General features: G+C 42.9%; 2 protein-coding genes across 2 annotated transcripts in view; both read right to left on the bottom strand.

Moving 5' to 3' along the window:
* GNG13 (guanine nucleotide binding protein (G protein), gamma 13) overlaps positions 1-319 on the bottom strand; it is a 1096-nt gene extending 777 nt beyond the window's left edge. Inside the window, exon 1 of the mRNA XM_010570414.1 lies at positions 222-319. Coding sequence (XP_010568716.1) covers positions 222-319 — 98 coding nt within the window. The remainder of the gene's footprint in view (positions 1-221) is intronic.
* A 6143-nt stretch (positions 320-6462) lies between these two features.
* On the bottom strand, positions 6463-20193 carry LOC104833630. Its single transcript, XM_010570413.1, has 19 exons — positions 19880-20193; positions 19269-19398; positions 19013-19106; positions 18078-18228; positions 17550-17712; positions 17022-17147; positions 15728-15790; positions 14168-14290; positions 13625-13780; positions 12912-12965; positions 12414-12631; positions 11509-11585; positions 11221-11331; positions 10543-10629; positions 9617-9724; positions 9294-9415; positions 8955-9077; positions 7486-7528; positions 6463-7299 (listed from the first exon to the last, which is right to left on the bottom strand). The coding sequence occupies exons 1-19, from the start codon at positions 19983-19985 to the stop codon at positions 7222-7224; spliced, it is 2133 nt and encodes a 710-aa protein (XP_010568715.1). The 5' UTR covers positions 19986-20193; the 3' UTR covers positions 6463-7221.
* Positions 20194-20414: the final 221 nt, after the last annotated feature.

Raw genomic sequence — 20414 nt, 5'->3', positions numbered from 1 at the left:
GGGCTTTGCGGAAAGGAGCAGCGGGGGGGCTTTGCAGGCACGGGCACGGGGGGCTTGGGGGGCTAGAAGAACCATAAAGGGAAAAAATCTCTAAACCTGCCTTGTTTTGGGAGCCTGGGGTGATTTCAAGGGGGATGTCGGTGCTGGCCACGGGGTGGAGAAGAGCTGGATGCTACTCGGGGGGCGTGCAGGGATGGGAGGGAGGGTGGGCACCCACTTACTCGGGTATTGTCTTGGACGACATCTCCCGCTTGTAGGCCAGCTGGTACTTCAGGCTTTCCACCTCCTTCTTCCACTGCGGGAGGTCCCACTCATCCATGGCGGCAGCCGGGGGCTCTGGGGGGCTGAAAATGAGGACGTTGGTGCCGTACCCCATGGCTGCAGCCTGCCCTGGACCACCCCCCCCCAGCTCTGCACCCCCCCAAAGACGGGGTCCCCCAGGATGGGGACAGCGTGCCACCATGCTCTGGGGGTGGTTTCCAACCCCATGATGGAGCAGCCCATGGCTCCGGGAGTTTTTGGGATTCTTCTCATCAGGCAAAGGCTGCACCTACCTGCGGGCATGGGGGCAGGTGCCTGGCGCTGCCCTCCTGTAGCCGTGCCGTGCCCGCGGGCGCATGCAAAACCCAAGGACCTAGCCAGATTTGACTGCAATTTGGATGGTAGTAGTGCTTGGGGTGGAGAGCGGCAAATAAATAGCAACTGAAGGCTATTTATTCGGGGATTGGGGGGGGTGCCTGGCCTTCTCCTGCCTGGCTGCAGCCCCGAGTGGGGCCAAGGGGGATTTTGGGCATCCACATGGCTGTATAGACAGCCCTGGAAATGGCTCACGTGGACGGTCACCTCTGATTCGGGGAGCAAGTGAAACCACCACGTACCCCCTCGCATCCTTCCCCCAGCCCAGCAGCGGCCCCGGTTGCTGGCTAACGGTGGGGACATGCACAGTGGGGAAACTGAGGCACGGCCGCTGATGGGGCACAAGCTGTGACCACAGTGGCGTGAGACATTCTGCGAGCACCTGGGTTCCCCTGTGCCACCCCAAGAATCGGTGGCATGAGGGGACCTTCCCCTGCCTGTGCCCGGCCGTGACCCCCAGACCCACGCAGAGGCACAGGGCAGCACCCTGGGGGTGGCTGAACCCCAGGGATGCCCATGTGCCCCAATCCTGCACCCCAGGCCAGGCTGCAGCCCCCAGCAGGGGCTGGGTGTGCTGGGGGGGGGCCAGGAAATCCAGCCACGCACCGGCACAGCTTGGCAGCTCCACGGGCTGCCCCAGCTTGGCTTCTCCGCAGAGCATCCCCCGGAAAAATAGCCGGGCATGGGAGGAGGGTGAGCTCCCAGAGCCCAGCATCCCCCCCCTGCACCCACAATCCGGCCTCCCCCGGGGCTCCGGTCCGGCTCTCCTGGAAGCAGATGGGGACCAGCATCCTCATCCCCACTCCAGCCATCCCAGCAGCATCCCAGCACCGCGGCCGAACCCTCCACCTACCTCGGTCGGAAAAGGTGTTAGCGGGGGCCGCGTCCGTCCCCGCCGGCTCGGCAAGCCGCCCTGGCCTTGCCCGCGTTGCCTCCTGCGAGCGTTCCCCTCGCTGTTGGCGAGCCCAAATCCTCTGTGTAATCTATTAATGCACGGCTGGTCCAGCTGCCTCCAACACGGCAGGAGCCGGATAATGGGAGCGTCCTCCCCCCGCTGCTCCCGGGGGATTTGGCTCCGCTGAATGCGAGCGCCCAGGATGGAAGGAGCATCCTGGTACCCGGCGGCCGAGCTGCCGAAATGGGGTTACCCCAGCCTCCCCCATAGCCCTAAGGGACAGAAGGGCCCCTAAGGAATGGGGGGGTAACCTGTGGAGGGGCACAGCGGTCCCCCAGGGAGGCCCTTGCTCCTGCCTGCATCCCTGCCTGCATCCCTGCCTGCATCCCTGCCAAAGCCAGCCACCCCATGGCTTCTCCAGATTTCTTGTTTCCTCCCGCTTCTCTGATGCTGGCGGAGCTGGGGGGGATAGGGAGAGGTGGGGGGCACCTGGGGAGGGGTTGGTTAAAAAAAGAAGAAGAAGAAAAAAAAGACAAATGCAAAAAGCAAGCAGTTGGAGACTAACCATACGGTGGGTGAAGGGGCAGGATCAGCACAAGGGGAAAAGTGCAACAACATTTAAAAAAAAAAAAAAAAAGAAAAAAGTGTGACTTCTTATAGGGAGGGGAAAAAGCCCACTAACAGTTGTCAGCTGATTAAAGGCAGTGTAATTAATGCAAAAGTAAAAACACAAAGAAGTGAGAAAAACCCCACCCCTACCCTTCATTAAGCAATCAATTAAAAAAACACCCTTCAGGTAATTATGGTGACAGCAGCTTTGCATTTAAAAAAAAAGCAAAGCAAGGGTTCCACAAAGAAAAAACTGCCCAAATCCTGCCCCAGAGCCCCTCCTTCACACCCAGGGCCCCTGTCTGTACGGGTGGCTCTTTGTCCTCTCTAAAACACACCTGGGCCAGATTCATCCAATTATACAAACGTATACTAATGTCTAGTATACACACATTAAAAAAAAGTGTGTGTGTATATACACATATATGTTTACACATACACACACACATAGGTATGCATATATATATATCCCATATGTATGGAGGTTGAATAGATATATTCATATGTATAGGTGTATTTGTAATTTGTTATACATATTATATACTATATATTACATAACATACATAAAAGTAATGCACATATACACATATAATATATAAATACATATATACGTTTCTATACGTAGGATGCCTCTTCCAGTAGACAGAAGCCTTTATAGCATTAAACCGCCAGAGCCATTTCTACCGAGCAGGAGGCCGATGCCCCGCAGCACCAACTCGGACACAGAAGCCGAGAGCAGGAGGGTGGCAAACGTGGGGGGCCGGGATGAAGCCGGGTTGCCCTCCCAGCCCTCAGCCTCCACAGGCAATCGATGGCCATAAGACTCTCCCTGGCAGCCTCATGGAGCCGCTGGCCCTCTGCCTTTCTCCGAGCGAGGATGCTGGAGTCTGGGGCTTGGCCAGGGATCGATGGAGCTGGTTGGGGCCAAACCCTGAGCCCACTGCAAGCCATAGCATGAGGATTTTTTTTTTTTTTTTTCACCCAAAGGAAATCATAAATTTTTTTTTTTTTTTAAATTGCAACACCAATGCTGAGTTTTTCTCTGTTGCAAACAGCCACGGGGCTCCTTTGGGGTGGCTGCAGCTCAGGGCAGGCTCCCCATGCTCCAAACATCACCGGCGTCTATTAACGAGGTCAGCGATACCAAACACTGAACCGCAGATTATCTGGCTGTTGACATCAATCGTAATCTCCGCGCGCTGCCTCCAAACAATTATGGGAAAGGCTTGGGTTTAACGATAAAATGACACTGGGGACGGGTTATTGGATTTCCATGGATTTTCCGCAATCTGACGGTGGCGGGGCTGGCAGAGCTGCGCGGGTGCAGGGCAGGGTCCAGTGAATTTGGGAGCCACCGTCAACCCCAACGCTAAGTCCGGAGGGGTCATCACGCTCATCCCTCCTGCAGGCAGCAGCTGCCTGCCAGCGGGCTCCCCTGATGCAGGCAGGGAGCCTTGTCTTGGCCAGGCAGGACCAAGGCAACGTCTGCCCAACCCTTGGGGGGTCTGGGACGGACCCGGCCGCAGTGGGTGGGCGGGCGGCAGCCCCCCAGCACGGCAGATTGCAGGGCCCGCATTAGCTACCCCCACCGGCTTTGTAGATTAAAGAATTATGAACTCCTGAAGTTTTGCAATATTAATGATCGTAGCCATCTGTTAATCTGGCAGCCAGCAACAAGCTGGTGGGTTTTTTTTTTTTTTTTTTTGTTTTTTTAGTCCAGTTATTAAAACTGAGTATTTTTGGTTTGGCAGGCAGCTGGAGGAGCGCCACTCCTTTGTGTCCCATGGTGGCTGTGCAATGACTTGCATCCCACTCCTTACTGCTGTCCCGGTGTAATTCCGAGAGCAGGAGGAGAGGAACTACCCAGACAGGAGCTGGCCCGTGGGCTGGGAAGGGGATGTCGTACATGACAAATGCAGCCCGGTGCTACGCTGCGCACGACCCAGGGATGCTGGCTGGGGGTGAGGGACCGCACCAGCGACGAGCCGCCAGCCCCCACCACCTTGCAAAGCCGTCCCTGGGAAGCATGGGGTCTGCCCTCAGCACCGGCTGCTAATTATGGCTCTCTTTGGGATGGTATTTTAGATAACTCAGTTCTCTGGTGCGCACTCCGAAGGGATAAACTCATTTAGCAGGTTAATTAGTGTCCTTGGTAGAAACGGTATCAGCGGTCTCCCAGCCCGCTGAGCAGACGAGGTTGGGAAGCGGAACGCAGGCAGAAGCAGCGTGTTTGGGGATGGCCCCGGCTCTGCTGGCACCGTGCCCGTGAACTCAGCCCCTGGCAGTTGTATCGTACACATCCACCCTTGCCCATGGGGTGAAGGGTAAAGCTGCCCACTCCGTGTTCTCCGTTCTGGATCCGAATAATCTCAGCCACATTGTCCAAGCTTACCCTGTTGGGATGTGCATCACCATTCTCCCCCTGAACAGAGCTGGAAGAGCCACACAGATTTACTGGCAGCACTGGCTGGGGGGTTGTTTATTTGTTCTCAATATAACATTTACAAACTCCCCCCTCTCTGGCCTGTAAACAATTAGTTTATTAGCAATGTATTTCAGAAACCCTATCCATAATCAATGGTGATGCACACACTCAGAACAGCTGACCAAAACCCAGCAGCTCCTTGGCCCAAAGGTACATTACACTCCTGGGCTGGATGATAGCAGTCCCATTCCAGATTTTAAGAACGTCAGACAATTTCACCATTTTCAGATGAAATTTTATTTTTGATGCAGACACTTACTTGCAAATGTTCTATTTATTGTTTGGCAGTGTCAGCTGTACACACACACTTGCTAAAACAGCAGAGTTCTGTTTGCTAAAATGCAGTATTTGGATGAGACAGCTCTAGGTGCCCATTTTCCTCTCCAAACTACACATTTCAATTTTTAATAAGCTCTGTTCATCTCAATTATACCTGGAGCAAAGCAGACGAGATCAGCCTTCAGTTTACTTCTAGGGTTATACTAGTCATAGTCTCAGGGTACCAGGAAGATGTTTTCCACTGTGGTTGACTGTAATGACTATACCTGTCTATCCAACCCATGCCCAAAGACAAGTGCAGATCTTCAGAGAAAGTCTTTTTCTCATACATAAAAGATTATATCATTATCTATAGTATAATGCTCACTATAAGGGCTGCTATAATTCATTAAAATTCAGAAGCAGATAAATAATGAATAGATATGCTATTTACTTACAGTAAATAAGCAGTTCCTAGCCTTTCCTTGTGATGGTAAATCCAGGCTCGAAGGGGTAACCTGCCCTCACCTGTTCCCTCTCCCTCCTGTGCCAGGTCCTGCACAGGGCAGCGAACAGGGTGACATCGAAGTCTACGCCCAGCCCAAGTTCAGTTGGATATTAGGGCTCAGCTGCTTTTGCTGTTGTCATTTTACACCCACAGCAAAGCGACAAAGCACAGTGTAACACCCTATTGTTAGTATGCCCAAGGACTAACAAAATTTGGAGAGTTCAGAACAGGAGCCTTCAGGGCAGTCGGCTGTCCAGCCTCTCTGCATTGCTGGGAGAGCACCCAGAGAGCATCACAGGCCAGACTGCAGGTTGAGAAAGGAAAGCTCTGACAAAAGGCAAAGCAGAGAACACAGATACAGCACCTATGAAGATTAGTGGTCACAGCTTCCTTCCCCCTCTTTTTTTCTCCCCCTCAGCCATAACAGGGACCTTCCACTACTCAGGTAGATGAGGTGAGAAAGATCATATTAGGAACATGCAAGAAACACCTCTCTTGGAAACCAGGATGAAACACCACAGTGCGTCTTTAGGAGCACAGACCAGAACAAGACACCATGTGGCCAGCCCTGCCAACAATCAGCAGAACCAGATTCCCAAGTATCAGGGGACTTCGCTGACCTCTGCTTGTCCTGGCTGATCTTGGACAGCACGAGATAAAGGTACAGCAACCCTTAAAAAAAAAAACAAAACAAAACACACAACCCAAAAAAACCCCGCAGACACACCAAACCAAAAACCCCACAAAAAAACCAAAACAGAACTGACAACATAACAACGGAATTTCTACAGAGTTTTACTTAACATTGTATTGATTTAGATACATGTACACTTTTGTAGAAAACTTGAATAATAGCATAGCTTATTTAGGATAACAAAAGCTGCAAAAGCCACTGAAAGCCTTAAATGTGCAAAATACAGTTCCTCACATATTAAGATTCTTTTTCCCCTGACTGCCAAACCAATGCAGACAGGTATTGTAGTGGGGGAAAAAAAAAAAAAAAAAGAGTATAAACCAGGCTAGAAATATTTCTCTATTTCTACCTCCACAGTTCAGAAGTGAACTCTGAAACTTACCACTATAATAAGGATTTGAGAAACCCAGAGCCATCAGCACCAGTCTAACAGTTACCCACTGCAGAAAATAAAAACAAAGCCCCACAACTGGAAGACCCTGAAAACTAGAGTTTTTTATTTACAAACAAAACAAGCTATTTACTGCATTAGGCCTTCCTGAATCTGGTTTCTTGAAGCAAGTAAGAAAGCTTCAGTTAATGTCCCTCAGCCTCAAGAGTGGTTTACTTTTTAGAATTATACACTAAATAAAAGAGGGTGTGCAAACAGTATTTTAATGCATACTGTTGTACACCTGTGGAAAGGCACTCTTCCTTTTTTAAAAAACATTAGCGCTCTCAGCAGTTGTTCTGCTGCAGACATCTTGCCCACAGCACAGCTGTGCAACACAACAGAAGTAAAGACTTGTGGTGCTTTCTACTTCATCTGTGTTTCTCTCCCCTCATTACTCCCACCCTCCTCATCAGCATCTCTCTGTATACTGGCTTTAAAAACCCAAAAACTTAAACCTGCCACTTCTTTAAAATTAAACTGCTTAATACAGGGACCTACAAGAAAGGAAATTTCCCAAACACGTCTGCTGAAATACAGCCACTGTTCACCATCTTAACCTAGGAGCTCATTTCTGGATTTGTCTGAAGTCAGTTTTTAGCTGAATGTTTTTGGAGATGACAACCAAAGCAGAACACAGGGGACTCCAGGAAGAGATTTCTCTGATTAAGACAAATTGGAAAATATTCCTGAAGATTTTGCCAAATTACAGTTTTTCAAAAATGTTTATGAACTTCGAGACTTCATGATGAGCTGCAGTGCCAAGGGGCAGGTGCCTTAATCCCTGGGCAAAGAAAAAAAAATTAGTTGGTATACTTCAGTGATTTTTATAATAATTTTATAATAAATGACACTGACATATATTTGATACGTGATATATCAAATGATAGATTTAAATACCTATTTGATAAGTAATATAGTGTTCATTGATATGCTTTGTTGTTAAATTCTAAAATACAGAGATACTCACTGCATTGTGAAAGAAGTTGCAAAGATGCTTTGCCCATGGACACCTGAAAAACAGATAGAGATTCTTAATCCATTTTCTCATAGGGACAGACCTGCCCCCAGTCTCAGCCACTCTGAGTTTTGCATTACTCAAAGCTTTAAAAGAAGGCTAATCCAACAATTCACTTTAACTACCAAATGGAGATGATTTCAGCAACAGATGTGCAGTAAAATAATTAAGACAAAGACAGACCATAAGAAACAAGATTTCATCAGATTCTCCTGGGTCACTGCTACAGCATACTGTAAAGCCTCACACACAAAAAAAAAAGACAACGGAATTGCAAATTTGTTAAATACACCTTAGCTCATGCATAACTGGCTGAAATGCAGTATTTTATTTTCTCAGCTACACACAGCAAAGGCTGGAGAGAAGAATCAGACAGAAGCATTTCACAAAGGTGGTCAACTTACATGTCCATGATTTCCACTTAAGACAGTTACTAAGAAGTGAATTCTCAACACTACTCTGCTGCCATCAGCTATGTGTGAATTAAAAGTGCCAGAGCAGGCAATTACTCTGCCTTCCGGTATACAACCACAGAGTCGATTAATTTTAAAACTATTATGTCAATACATTACAGTCCATCACTCTAAAGCCTCTAAAGCTTCACTGCATAACACAAGAGAGCAAGGATTATACTTATAAACAGCTAGTGGTTTCAAAAGTGACACATCAGTGTTTTATTATAATTTGTAATCTAAATAAAGAACTCAGACTTTTTCAGAACTCTGTTTTCCCCACCCACTGAAGCTTTGTGCTGCTGTGGAGCAAGGGGTCTCTCTTCTTTTAAGACGACGATAAGAACGGCAGGCACAAACCTAATGCTGTCCTCAGTTTGCATTGCAGTGCACATATGTTCCTGAATCTTTAGTTTTTGGTGGGGATCTACTTACTCCCTCACCACCACGTGAAGTATTCCTTACATTTCTTACGAGTTTAAAAGAAACGTTGACATCTGTACACCCATTGTATTCTTGCAGATACACAATAATACACATTGAGCTACTTTCAGCTATTTTCCCTAAATAAAGTTTTATGCAGTATTATGCTTCCTTAGAGTCCAGTAACTACTTTGCTGTAAGTCCTAATTAAGGTGTTTTGGTGGTTGTTGATGATAAAGATATTTAAGCGATAGAACTAGACTGTACCATATGATGACTAGTCAGGGTTGCGAAGAGCACATAACATGTTTTTCATAACACCGGGCACTGGGAAGCGAGAAGTCTGTCTGGTTGCAACAGGTAACATAGAACAATTTCAAGTCTACCTAAACCATCATGTTCAGTATCTTTACCACTGCTAATAAGAGGGAAGAATAAAAAACAAGAATGAATTGTGAGTTGAGACTGTTAATTAGGAGAAAACTACCATCAGTGTTGCAACACATAATGATTTTCTCTTCGGCTATGATGAAGATACACACTTACATATGCAGGTTCTCTGTAATAATATTCAGAGTGAACAGGCCAATGGATTGCATCTTCTTATGTCTGCAAGTCAGGAACAGGCAAAGGAATTCACCCACATACTGGGGACCAAGGTTTTGCCACCTAAGCAATACAAAACCAGGAAACAGAACACAGCTGTTCAGAGACAACTTTCCTATTGATTCCTAGCATCTTATTTGCATTCTTGACTTAACCAAAGCACAGGGCTGCCTAGTTTCAGAGAGTTGAGGATTACATCTCTGCTAAACGTTACTGCTGCAGGACTGCTCTTCCTGTCGCCATGAGCAGACACACTTCAGGGAGCAAGTGTTTACTCACAGTTTTAGCATTGTTGCTTTCTGACGATTTAGATCTCTTAAAATCAGGTTGACAGTGCCATGGAGAACATGTTCTTCGTAGGAAAGATGGTCCAGTAACAGCCTCAGAGCCCAAAAGTTATTCTAGGAAAAGACAAAATAAGATCAGTGATTTAACCTAATTGCCAATCATTTCTCAAAAACCAGAATAAATTAGAGGTCACCAAAGCTAAAGGGGAACAAAACCAAATTAAATGTGTCTAAAATCTCTAAGTTGGTGTTACACAGATTTTAAATATCATTTGCTTTAATCTCTTACAACAGAAATCAATATCTAGGACTCACCCCAAAAGCCAGGGCTATCTCTAAGAAGGAAGTCAAGTATGGAAGATCACAAAAAAGCATCTGTTGTACTGCTTGCACTGCGAGAATAAGACAAGCCTCATGGTGCAACTACAGAAAAAGATAACAACAAGAAGACATATATTTAAAAGCTCACTTTCCCACTACTTGTATATCACATCCAGTCAAATCAGCACTAAGCTAACTACCATTCCAATCAGACAGGTTGGATGTCAAACATGACATCCACAAGAATCTTATGAAGACCAAAAGAAGGGGGAATAGAACGGGTACTTCTATTTATATAGCATGTTTTACTTGGTGCTCTCGAAGTTCTCACAGAAACATGAAGTCTCACACCATCACAGAAGCAGAAGTAGAATTCAAGGGAAAAAAAAATTCTGGCAAGCTAAGTTTCCTCAAAAGAAGTAAAAAAGAATAAGATAGCTCCTTAGATGTATTGACTGTATTTAATATAGAATATATCTCAAGCCATCTTTAAACATGTTTCACTATACTTGAAACCATCATTCAAAACAAGTTTAGAAATTCTGGGCTACTGTCAAGTCTCAAAGGATAGTCTCCCATTTGAATCAAACCACACAAGATCACCCTGTGAGAAGTTAAGACAGAATCAATTATTACCAGCCCTCCCACTTTACAAATGCATAAATTTGGACAGTGATAAAGACAGACTTGTCCTAGGTTGGAGATGGTGTCAGACCAGAACAGACCCTAATAGTTTTCTTACCTTCAAATATCTGCTCCAGCTTTTAGACGGTCCTAATTCTTATGCCAATTCCCCCCCCAAAATCTTCAAGCCCCCTCTTAAAAGCTTTTCATAATAATCCAACTGTTTTCAATACTGCTGTATCTTCAAGCACAATTACACAAATGGTAAATTTCATTATTGCCATGTGCACACTTACATGAGGAGACAAAATAGCAGGTGGTAAAGATACATTAATTTTTGACTTCAGTTCCTCCAAAAGGCCGCCACTGGCAGCGAGCACCCCCTGCAACAGAAGTAATGAATCACAAGTAAAGGGGAAGGATGTCCAAATACCCTACAAACATCAGTGCCCAAGACAGTTCTTTGATGTGCTTTCACTTATTTTTTTCAGCATTTTTACAGAGAAAGTTGACTGTTCAACATCATACTCAAGGAAAGATGAGGCTCTACAGCACTAACCAAACCATATCGCATAACATCTTCATTTTAGCCTACTCCGCTTAGCAGACAGCTATTTCTGTTCTTGTGAAGAAAATACTCAGATACTGACTCTTTAGGACTATCTGAACACATTTTTCTTAAAGTGGTTTCCTATCCATTTTGTTATCTGATCCATCTCAACATTAAAAGCTATAGAATCAGTATCAGGCATCGAGCTGCAAGCAGAGTTAATCTGTTTACTGTTGCATTTAACACTCCTGAATCACAACATTCTGCAAAGTGTTATATTGGGCACATACCACAAGAGTATTTGATGAGGCACTGCATAGTTACCCTTAGTATTTAGAAGGACGAGACAATGCCCACATCAAATAAAGTCTTGTATAAAAGCAAGACGACAGATTTTCCCATTTCACAGTACTGTTTCAGTTACCTTTTGGAAGTCAAGCGGTGGCTCTTTCAGGGATAGGGGATGTAGGTGCCCACTTTTTTCCAGCAAATTGCTACTACCCAAGATCATGATGAGGGAACTCCAGCATTTAGGCTGAAAACATAGCAGAACATTTCTTTTACAAAGTCAAATCTGCTCAGAGGTGTGAACTATTCAAGGAGAAAAGGGTTCTGATAGCAAATCCTTGCATTAGAGAAGTAACTGGACAAAACAGGTAATACACAGAAACACTCGATGAGCCACAGAAACACAGTTTTAATACAGACTCACATTCCTGTATAGTGACACATTGTTGTAAAGGAGTTTGAGCGCCTGCTTAACTAGAACACCATCTTTCAAGGGAGACCCTGCAAGAAGAAAAAATCCAAAACATATCTTATATTTCCTGAATAACTATAGTGTGAACACAAACAAGATGTTAACTTAGTTACAGATATGTTTCTACAGAAACCTAATAAGAGACACAAACAAGTGTCTACAGCTATTTTATAGTATTTTGTAGGTTCTGAATAGAAAAACATCATCAACTGTAAAATGCTATCCTAGAAAGCTGCAAAGAACTGAATACAATTTAGTCTAAGCCACCACAGCAGGTGATCCACAATGAAGTCTTCATTAGGTACATCACACCACAGTACAGCGCGATACACAGTGTCAATATCTCGTACCTCTAAGAATTCTACTAGTAGTTGAACATCTCCAAAGTAAATCTTTCATTTCAGAATACACCTGGACAAGCAGCACACACCAAGACAGACGATCACAGTAATCAGTGGCTGAACTAATGACAGAATGTAATACACAGATCGTGAAACCCTTTCGATCAGGAAGCTTTTATTCTCAAGGTCAAGGCTGAGACATACCATAATGCTAAGTTACACACTGCCATTGGTAATACCGTGATGTAATAGAGAGCTTTGTATTTTCTCTTAATAGGTTGCTTTCAGCAAAACAACTTCACAGCTGACAAAACTAGCGTTTTGTGGGAAGTGTACTAAACAAATTCATGCTCAAATACAAAGACATTCTTCCTGCTTAATGTTATGTACCATGCTTTAGTCTGGACAATTTATAGTTGGGTTCAGAGTCCCTCAGAGTGTTACTAGATTTAATGAAAAAGTAAAAGCTGTAATTAAGCAGGTTCTAAACACATGTAAGCAAGAAATCACACTTGCCAACTGTAATCCAGGGCCCAGGCTCTAGCATATCCTTTGCAGTGGGGACACTGCCTGTCCTGAACATCTTCAGGTAGACCTCAAACTGAAAAGGTGTTATCCGGCAGGCAGTACAGCAGGCGAGGCTATTGACGGGAAACAACAGTGAATGCGCAGCATCGAGGAAGTCTCCAGTTTTACACAAGTAGAATGGGATTTTATCTCGAAGGTCTCTTAACCTGGAAAGAAGGAAGAAAGGAATATTTGATTTTCATTAACATGAAAGTTTACAATACATATGTAAAGATCTAATTATGCTTCACCACTAGTAAGTTACATCTGGTAAGGTGGAAGTTAATTGCAATGCAGCATTACTTTCACTTCACAAACAGCTGCCAAAATCCTACTGCTTTTCATTCTGCCAGTTTATTGCACATTGAAGAAACACAGACTGGGACAAAATCTTAAGGCAAAGAACCAAATGGGGAAAAAAAAAGAAAAGGAAAAAAAGCCATTTACCCTTTGGTATCATTGCATTTCACAGCTCTCAGGTAGCGAACAACTTCTTTATAGCTGGGGAGAAAAAAAGAAGGTGAGCAGGCAGAGGAAGGAAGTACAAAGCTATACACAGGTCAATCAAATATTTACCACAATTAATAAAGCAAAACAGTAGATCTTCCCACATAAGAGACATTGCACAATAGAATAAAATACAACTGGCAGAAAGAGACAATTGGAAATAAATTTCAAGAGGGTATCCCCAGATTTTCTCTGTACTCTGGCAAAATAAAACAGGTTGCCTTTCAATTTAATTCTTTAAGTGGACTGTATTCTTTTGAATACAGACTTCTGAAGACCTACAGACCAGAATGTACCTTTTTTGCTGTCTTCCACCTAGTCAGCCTTTGACAAACAGAATTTGTTTTAAACATCAACATCTAAAACCTACTGGGTTTATGGAAACAAAAATTATCCACTTCAACACTCTTCTCTGGTCCTGAAGTGTTCAAAGGGCTCGATTCCTTTGAAAAACTTCAAAAAGCTGCTGGCCTTGTTGATAAAGTAGTAATGGGCATGAACAGCTTCAAATGTGTCTTTGTTTTGTATGTTTCCCCATTATACAAAGCTCCTGCAGATAGATGGAAAACACTATACTGCAGTCAATACCATGCAAAATGTAAAAGTTGACTTCATAAAATGAAAAATCCAAACCAAGACCAAACCGATCTTACTTCTTTTTATCTACCAGTTTCTCCACTCGAGCCTCTATAACAGGGAGTGTTTCCCACAGAAATACTTTTCTTCCTTTCTGTGTTCTTTGACCAGTGACATTCTGGCCTTTTAAAACTGTGGTCAGTAATACATGGTCCCATGGCACAACATTCAAGCTGGAAGTACAAAAATAAAGTAATTTTTAACCATGTTTTGTTTGTACACCACAATTTATTTCCCTTAAGAAAGATGAAGATTTACCAATAAAACATTTTGAGGTTTACAGCTCACTTCTGGGGGGGAAAAAAAAGGAAAAAAAAAAAGAAAGAAAAAAGCTATATGGACAACAACTTAGCTATAGCATTAGACAACAACTTAGCCATAACATCAAACAACAACTTCTCCTGAAAGGACAGGACAAATACAAAGCAGCTAATACTGAAATCTTCCTATAAAATGCTCACACCTAACACTATCAGTGAAAGAACTATTCTATATAGCTGTTTTGCACATCAGGCGACTATATAAAAATATATTCTGTAAACAAAAAACAAAGAACATACCTATTTGAGAAGCCAAAACAGTGACATGGAAGTGAGATGGACTGAAAAAAATTAACAAACTTTTCATATAAATTTTTTGGAAAGTCACACAACACCAGCATCCTCTGAAGTTGTGTTGTGATCCTATGTTTTAAAAAGAAAAAAAAAAAGAAAAATCAAAACCTCTTAAAATTGGATGAATTACTATTAAGTTGTGGGTTTTTTTTTAATCCTATGGGAAACTATGGTAGGTTTTTTTTGTTAAGCATCAGACAGTTTGGATCTATATTTAGATTTGTGTTTTAAGATTTGTCATGAGTAATGGTATTGCTCTTTTATTATTATTTTTAAACACCAGTGAAACCAAGGTTCTGTGGTCTTAAGTTTTAAAACAAAGCTCCCCAGTGAGTGTAGGTGAGAAACACTGCAGCAACATATGATGAACCCGATAGGCAACCTGATCAACCTGAGCTCCTGGCAGCTTCACAGCTAGTGAAACCTTATTTGTCTTAACTGAAAACTGGAGATAACACACTGACACAAAGAAGAGTTTACTCTTTTAAAATTTGGGGGAAGGAGGCAAAAAAATTCCTCTTCCTGTTCTTTTAAAGTAAGAAATTAAAAAATTCAAGAATAGTAATTTAAAATGAAAACTGATACAGGATTTAGGTTATACCTGTCATTAGTTTCAAATAAGAGGTGAGAATATATAATTGTGTTTGAGTGCTCCTGAAAAAAGTTAATTCTTAATTCATTAACCTTCTGTTGCAAGTGAATTTCAGGTTAAAGGTGAAATATAAAGCTAAAATGAGAAATGAATTAAGCCAAGTGAGCTAGATGTCCTCATTCATCAGCCTCTGGGGGAACTTTACTATGTTACATCCCTGACTACTCCATCCCAGTGGAGTACTACAAGACTGCTGTTTTGATCTTTTAACAGACACTATTTACTCTTTGGCTTAATAACCACAAGTAGCTACCTGACACCACCTTCTGGTCTGGCCTTACAGAACATTCCTAGACTACAGTCAAAAAGTAATCCATCTTCTTAGTTTAGAGTTCCCTATTGAGTTATTCTCCTTTGAGGCAACCAAGAAGGTTTTCAATGTTTATTTGGCTCTAAATAAGGCAGGTATTGTACTTGTCCTTCGCAGAAAGGGACTAATATTAAACAGAGCTTCTAAAAATCCCAATTTGTAGTGTACAACTGCAGAACCTGATAGCACGCTGAAGTCCCTGCTCATTATGCTGACCAGTGCATGCTCTTGTTTATATTCTTCTGCCTGTCACTACCCATCTATAGTCTACACACAGGCAGCAGCAGGCTATTCTTGCTCTGCTCAAACAATGCCTAAGACAGTACAGTGGAGGCTATGTTCCCTTATAAGGAGTTCCTGATGCTACAGAACTGTAAGATTATATATCTGTGCAAGTATACTTTTGGCTTTTAAGAGCTAAAGCATTCACTATTTTTTCTTTATGCCTTTGAATAAAAGTAATTTGAAATGCATTTTAAATGCCAGCAGAAAGTTTGCAGCCAGCAACCATCCCATTGCCATCTCGTCATGTGATAAGTCTTACCTTTGCAACAGACAAGGGACAGCAATCTTTAATGAAGCAGTATGACCAAGGTTCTGCCAGCTTCTAAGAGAGGAAGAAAAAAGCACTAATTAATGTTTGGCTTGTTTTCCTGCCTTTTCTTTTTCTCTATACTCAACTGTTTAAGAAAACATTTTTTTCTTAAGAAGCATTGGGAGCTATCATGCTAATAAAAACTATTCCAAACAGAAAAAACAAGTGCTCAAAGCGTAAAAAACATTCTAGAATTAACACTGTTTTACAGCAGTACCTAACCCACCCCTGACCCAAGCAGCATAAAGCAGTACCAAATCTTCTAACCTGCTATATTGGACCTTTGTGGGCACATCTTTGCTTTTACAGGGCCCCTGAAGGGCTGTATATCATCATCCCATGAGAGGGCCAAACCACATCCCGTGTAACTACAGTGAATGCTGCAGGACTCATAATAAGCGTACAAAGAGAGACCTACCCAAATAACGTATCCAGCCTGCTCCTTGCAAACCTTGACAGTTCCTCAGAAAGAATTGCAGAGGAGCTGCTGTTTCTGGCCTGTTGAACCAACCCAGACCATGTTTACTTCTCCTTTATAAAAAGCCTTGAATTTAAGCCCCAAAATATTTAGGTTTTGCAAACCAAAGCTCTGGGACCTTGCTCAGGCTAGACAGTAATCAAGCATGAAACAGCCGTGATATAAACAAGAAAGTAACCAGCACAAGTAGTAAAGACTAAAGTATTTAAAGTCTGTTTTTATTTATTTATTATGCAGTCCTCCCAGCTGACAGGTCAGCCTCTAGACTTATGGGAGGCATCTAAAACTTATTACCCAAGGAACATCACATCCTCCCTTCCTTCCAGGTCAGAAGCAGATGTTTCTTCACACAATGCAACTTGTGCACTCTCCACTCAGGAAAGCTCCCCTGTCCCTGTACCTTCTCCTGGGGAATTAACTCCACCTGCCATCATCTGCTATCTCTCACCCTCTCTCCTCCCAGTTCCCATCTCAAATACCTTCCTCGTGTTGGAGATCATCTCCCCCCTCATGACTCAATCCCACTTAACTGCTTCCTCTCACATCCAACCTTTAACGTTCTCTTTTCCCCCAAATCCCTCCCCGTAACCAATCTCATTTCTCCCTCTGGTGTACTCATTTTTCTCTCTCAGTGCTGCAGCCAAGGCTGTGATCTTTACACTGTCCTTACCCTTAATAAATGGAAAAGCAGAACTCTCTCACTTAGCCTCCCCCTTTTCAGAAGCAAACAAAGATCATACACTAGATGTGGAACTGGATACTTACAAAGCAGGGTCTTTATGGAGTGCTATCTCTTTAGCTGCTCCCAGAAACATGACAGCAGCAGCTTTAGGACTCTCTCTTTCTGCCTGATTTAAAAATCTTGTTACCAGCGCAAAAACTCCAGAATACCTAAGAAAGTTAAGTAATCTATAAGATAAAGTGTCTGCAATGATGTACTTCATAAACAAATGGCAATTATGACCATTCTACAGTTTGAGAGCAAATTGACTTGCCTTTCCTTGAAAAGCATCTATAACATAGTGAAAAGGTGTTTGCACAACCATTACTTTAAGCATTTCAAAGGCACATACCATCAAGTAAAAGCTGAACCCCATTCTAAAAAACAAATTAGTAAAAATACAGGCTTCAATTTCATGCTTTCCCAGGTTATAGCTCACTGGCCAAGTAAATTCTCTCAACTATGTTTCTGCTATATCAGGTGCCATGATTCTGATTATCACTTGACTAAAGGAAATCAAACCTGCGCTGACCAGTTTGTACTGCTAGTAGCTAAGTTCTGTTGCTGCTTACTTGTATACAATCTCCATGTTGCGTGATCTGCAGATATTGCATTGCCCAGGAGGCAATTTTGGGAGGCAAAAGCATTCATGTTGTGTGGGAGGCATTCTTTCTCCAACCAGATATTTATTATATTCCACAGAAAGCTCCTGGATAAATTTTATTAGAAGACTTCCTAAGAGAGCAGACAGATGTGAAACCATTAGTGCATTTTTTTATTATTTTTTCAAAGCCAAAAGAAACAGAAAGACAATCATAAGTACGCCATGTAAAATATTTAGCAAGTTACTTGCACCCTATCTTTTTGGCCAGGAAAACTTTGTTGCTTCTTCCAGAGGGAGGAAAGCACATAAGCTGGGACGTCTGCAGACCTGTGTCTGATCTGAGTATGGCCCAGAAAGAGAGTAGCAACAGTAAGCTGCTACCTGAAAAATTCACCAAGCCTTTGCAAGAAGAGTTGTAGACCAGACAAGATGTCCAACAAGTCACAGACTAAGCAGCCACAGATCTCTCGGGATAGTATGAGAGCATAACGCTTACCACCATGCCGAAGGTCTGCATCTATATCTGTGAGGTCCAAATTGAACATTACAAGAACACCAGCCAAGGCAAAGTCACGCTGGTCCTTCCAGAACTTGCTTTTGTTGTGTGCATTGCAGTGACAGAGGGAAGGGGTTGTCCAATTCTGGCACTATTTCATAAAACATGAAAAGCAAGGTAAGTGCTTTTTTTTTTTCTCTCCAGTTGAGCAAATTAAAAGTTGGTTCATCTTTCTGACAGGAAGACTACAATTCATTTCGTCCTTTACGCAGCTAGACAAAGCCACAATGAAGTATTCTGACAGTCAGGGCAAGAGGCCAATATGGCAATACCTCAATACTATGTCTTAAAAAGAAGAAAAAAACCCCCAAACCCACAGTAATTTACCCTCATTCCTGAATACCTTATAGAGACACTTTGGGCTGGCACCCTCCCCATTGTAAATTAGTAACAGGGCACTGTCTTTGCATGTTCACCCCAACTTTGTTCACAGTTCAAAGTTTTCTGAATTCTAAGAAAAACCCAAACAAACTCCACATGCCCAACAACTCCCCACCTGCTCTTTAGAATAGGAAAAACTAGAAGTTTGACATTTGTCTAGTGCAGTGAGAAACAGTCTAATTACGTAATCTGATTCTGTGAAATACATTGTGTGCCTAAGACAAACAGGAGCTACATTTGCTTAAACCAAGTGAATGTCTAATCCAACAACTGGCTGGACTACTAGAAATAAACCCAGACAGCGACTGCATTTTTAGTAGCATTGTGAAGTAACAGATACCTCTCCTCATTTAGAAGAGGAATAGTTAAAATAATGAGATTTCATGTATCATTTATTCTTTTAGTGTTTCTTAAAGAGTGATTTCTTTTAAGAAGACTGTTGAGTAATTTAGGTTACTCAAAGTTATGCTTTTCTTGATTATGGCTCTTCTTACCTCAGAAGCTAGCTTATCACAAATGTAGCAGTAGCACTGATTACAAATATCAGCATTTTTCCCAAGGGGTGAGCACGTATCACATTCCATTCGCCTACAGAGTTGAAAAACAGAATGTTATTTATGAAACAAGTTACATGCTTCTCCAACTCTACTTCTGCCTTCAGGTGTTAAAAAGCTAACAAGGTTACTTGACAAGATGGACTAAATGTGGAAAATGAACCCCCGCTATTAATTTCCACATCACTGAACATACTCAAACGGGTGTATTGTACAGTCGTATCTTGCATGAGGCATCACTTTAGCTTGTTTACAGAAAGTAACCATTAGTTCGCATTCCTCATCCACAACTTCTTCAGATTTCTCCTCTTCCAGGGCGGAATTCTCTGTAGAAAAGAGAATATGCAGTGTAAATCAGTATAAAGGTAACTACAACTTCATTACAAATTCAACCAGCTATTGACATTTATTTCTTAAAAACACTATAAGGCACTAATTCTCACAAGATTTCACATGGTGCCAATAAGAATGGTACACTGGCCCAGGACAAAAAAACTTCCACACACTATCAAAACAGAGTTAACTTAACCAAAAAGAATCCAGCCGACATTGAAAAGGCCTAGTCTCAGCTAGGTTTGTAATATTTTGAAACCACACAGCAGTAGTCTTTAAAGTAACTAGTGCCATCAAAGAAATCCCAAACATCATGAAATAATGGCAGTTCCTCCTGGTTTTATTTATTTTTGAAGTAGTTAGTTTTCCTAGCAGCAGAAAGACACATTTCAAGCATATCACACAATATTTTACTTCAGTTTATTTCAAAAGTTCTTTACAGAACTTAATTGACAACAGCAGCACAGTACTTACCCAATGGGTCTACTAACAGAACTGAATTCCCAAGCGTGCTCTCAGCTTCATCATCACTGATCAGGATTATGCTCTGCTCTTTCTCTTCTCTTTTCGATGGCCCCATGGTTATTGAACTCCAAAGGAAAGGAACTACGTGGCAGCAGATAGGACACAAAGATAGTTCACGCTTTGAAGGTCTTTTCCTCAGGAAGGGAAGAAACAGACTTCTCCAAGACCCAAACTATTCATCTATATTGAGTAAGTTACAGTAGGGACAGAAACATAGGGCAGTCAGCAGCTCAAAAAACATTGCAGTTTCCAGCCAGAGCCGATAGAACTCTAAAAACAAGGGGGTGGGAATAGGAGGGAAAAAAAAAAAGAAAGAAAATAAGGATGAGAGCTGGCATTCCTTTGGTGGGACCGCCCTTGAAAGAACTATCTAATGCTAACAACTTCTGGTACTCACAATACCTTAGCCTTCGCTGCCTGCTCAAGGCACCAGAGATCCCCAGCACAGACCTGCCTGCTCCCTCCCTCTCCCCCTCCCAGCTCC

This window comes from Haliaeetus leucocephalus, unplaced genomic scaffold (genome assembly GCF_000737465.1).
Source record: "Haliaeetus leucocephalus isolate CR32 unplaced genomic scaffold, Haliaeetus_leucocephalus-4.0 Scaffold295, whole genome shotgun sequence".
Taxonomy (NCBI): Eukaryota; Metazoa; Chordata; class Aves; order Accipitriformes; family Accipitridae; genus Haliaeetus; species Haliaeetus leucocephalus.
This window is presented reverse-complemented; position numbering and strand designations above follow the sequence as displayed.

Bases quoted from the DNA above. Each gene is read 5' to 3' on its own strand.
- LOC104833630 (XM_010570413.1), bottom strand. From the start codon at position 19,985: ATGGGGCCATCGAAAAGAGAAGAGAAAGAGCAGAGCATAATCCTGATC. The intron at 12,966-13,624 runs GTAAGATCGGTT...TTTTCTCCCCAG, and splicing joins AAACTGGTAGATAAAAAGAA to CTATAAAGAAGTTGTTCGCT. The intron at 7,300-7,485 runs GTGAGTATCTCT...TTCTTTGCCCAG, and splicing joins GCAACTTCTTTCACAATGCA to GGATTAAGGCACCTGCCCCT.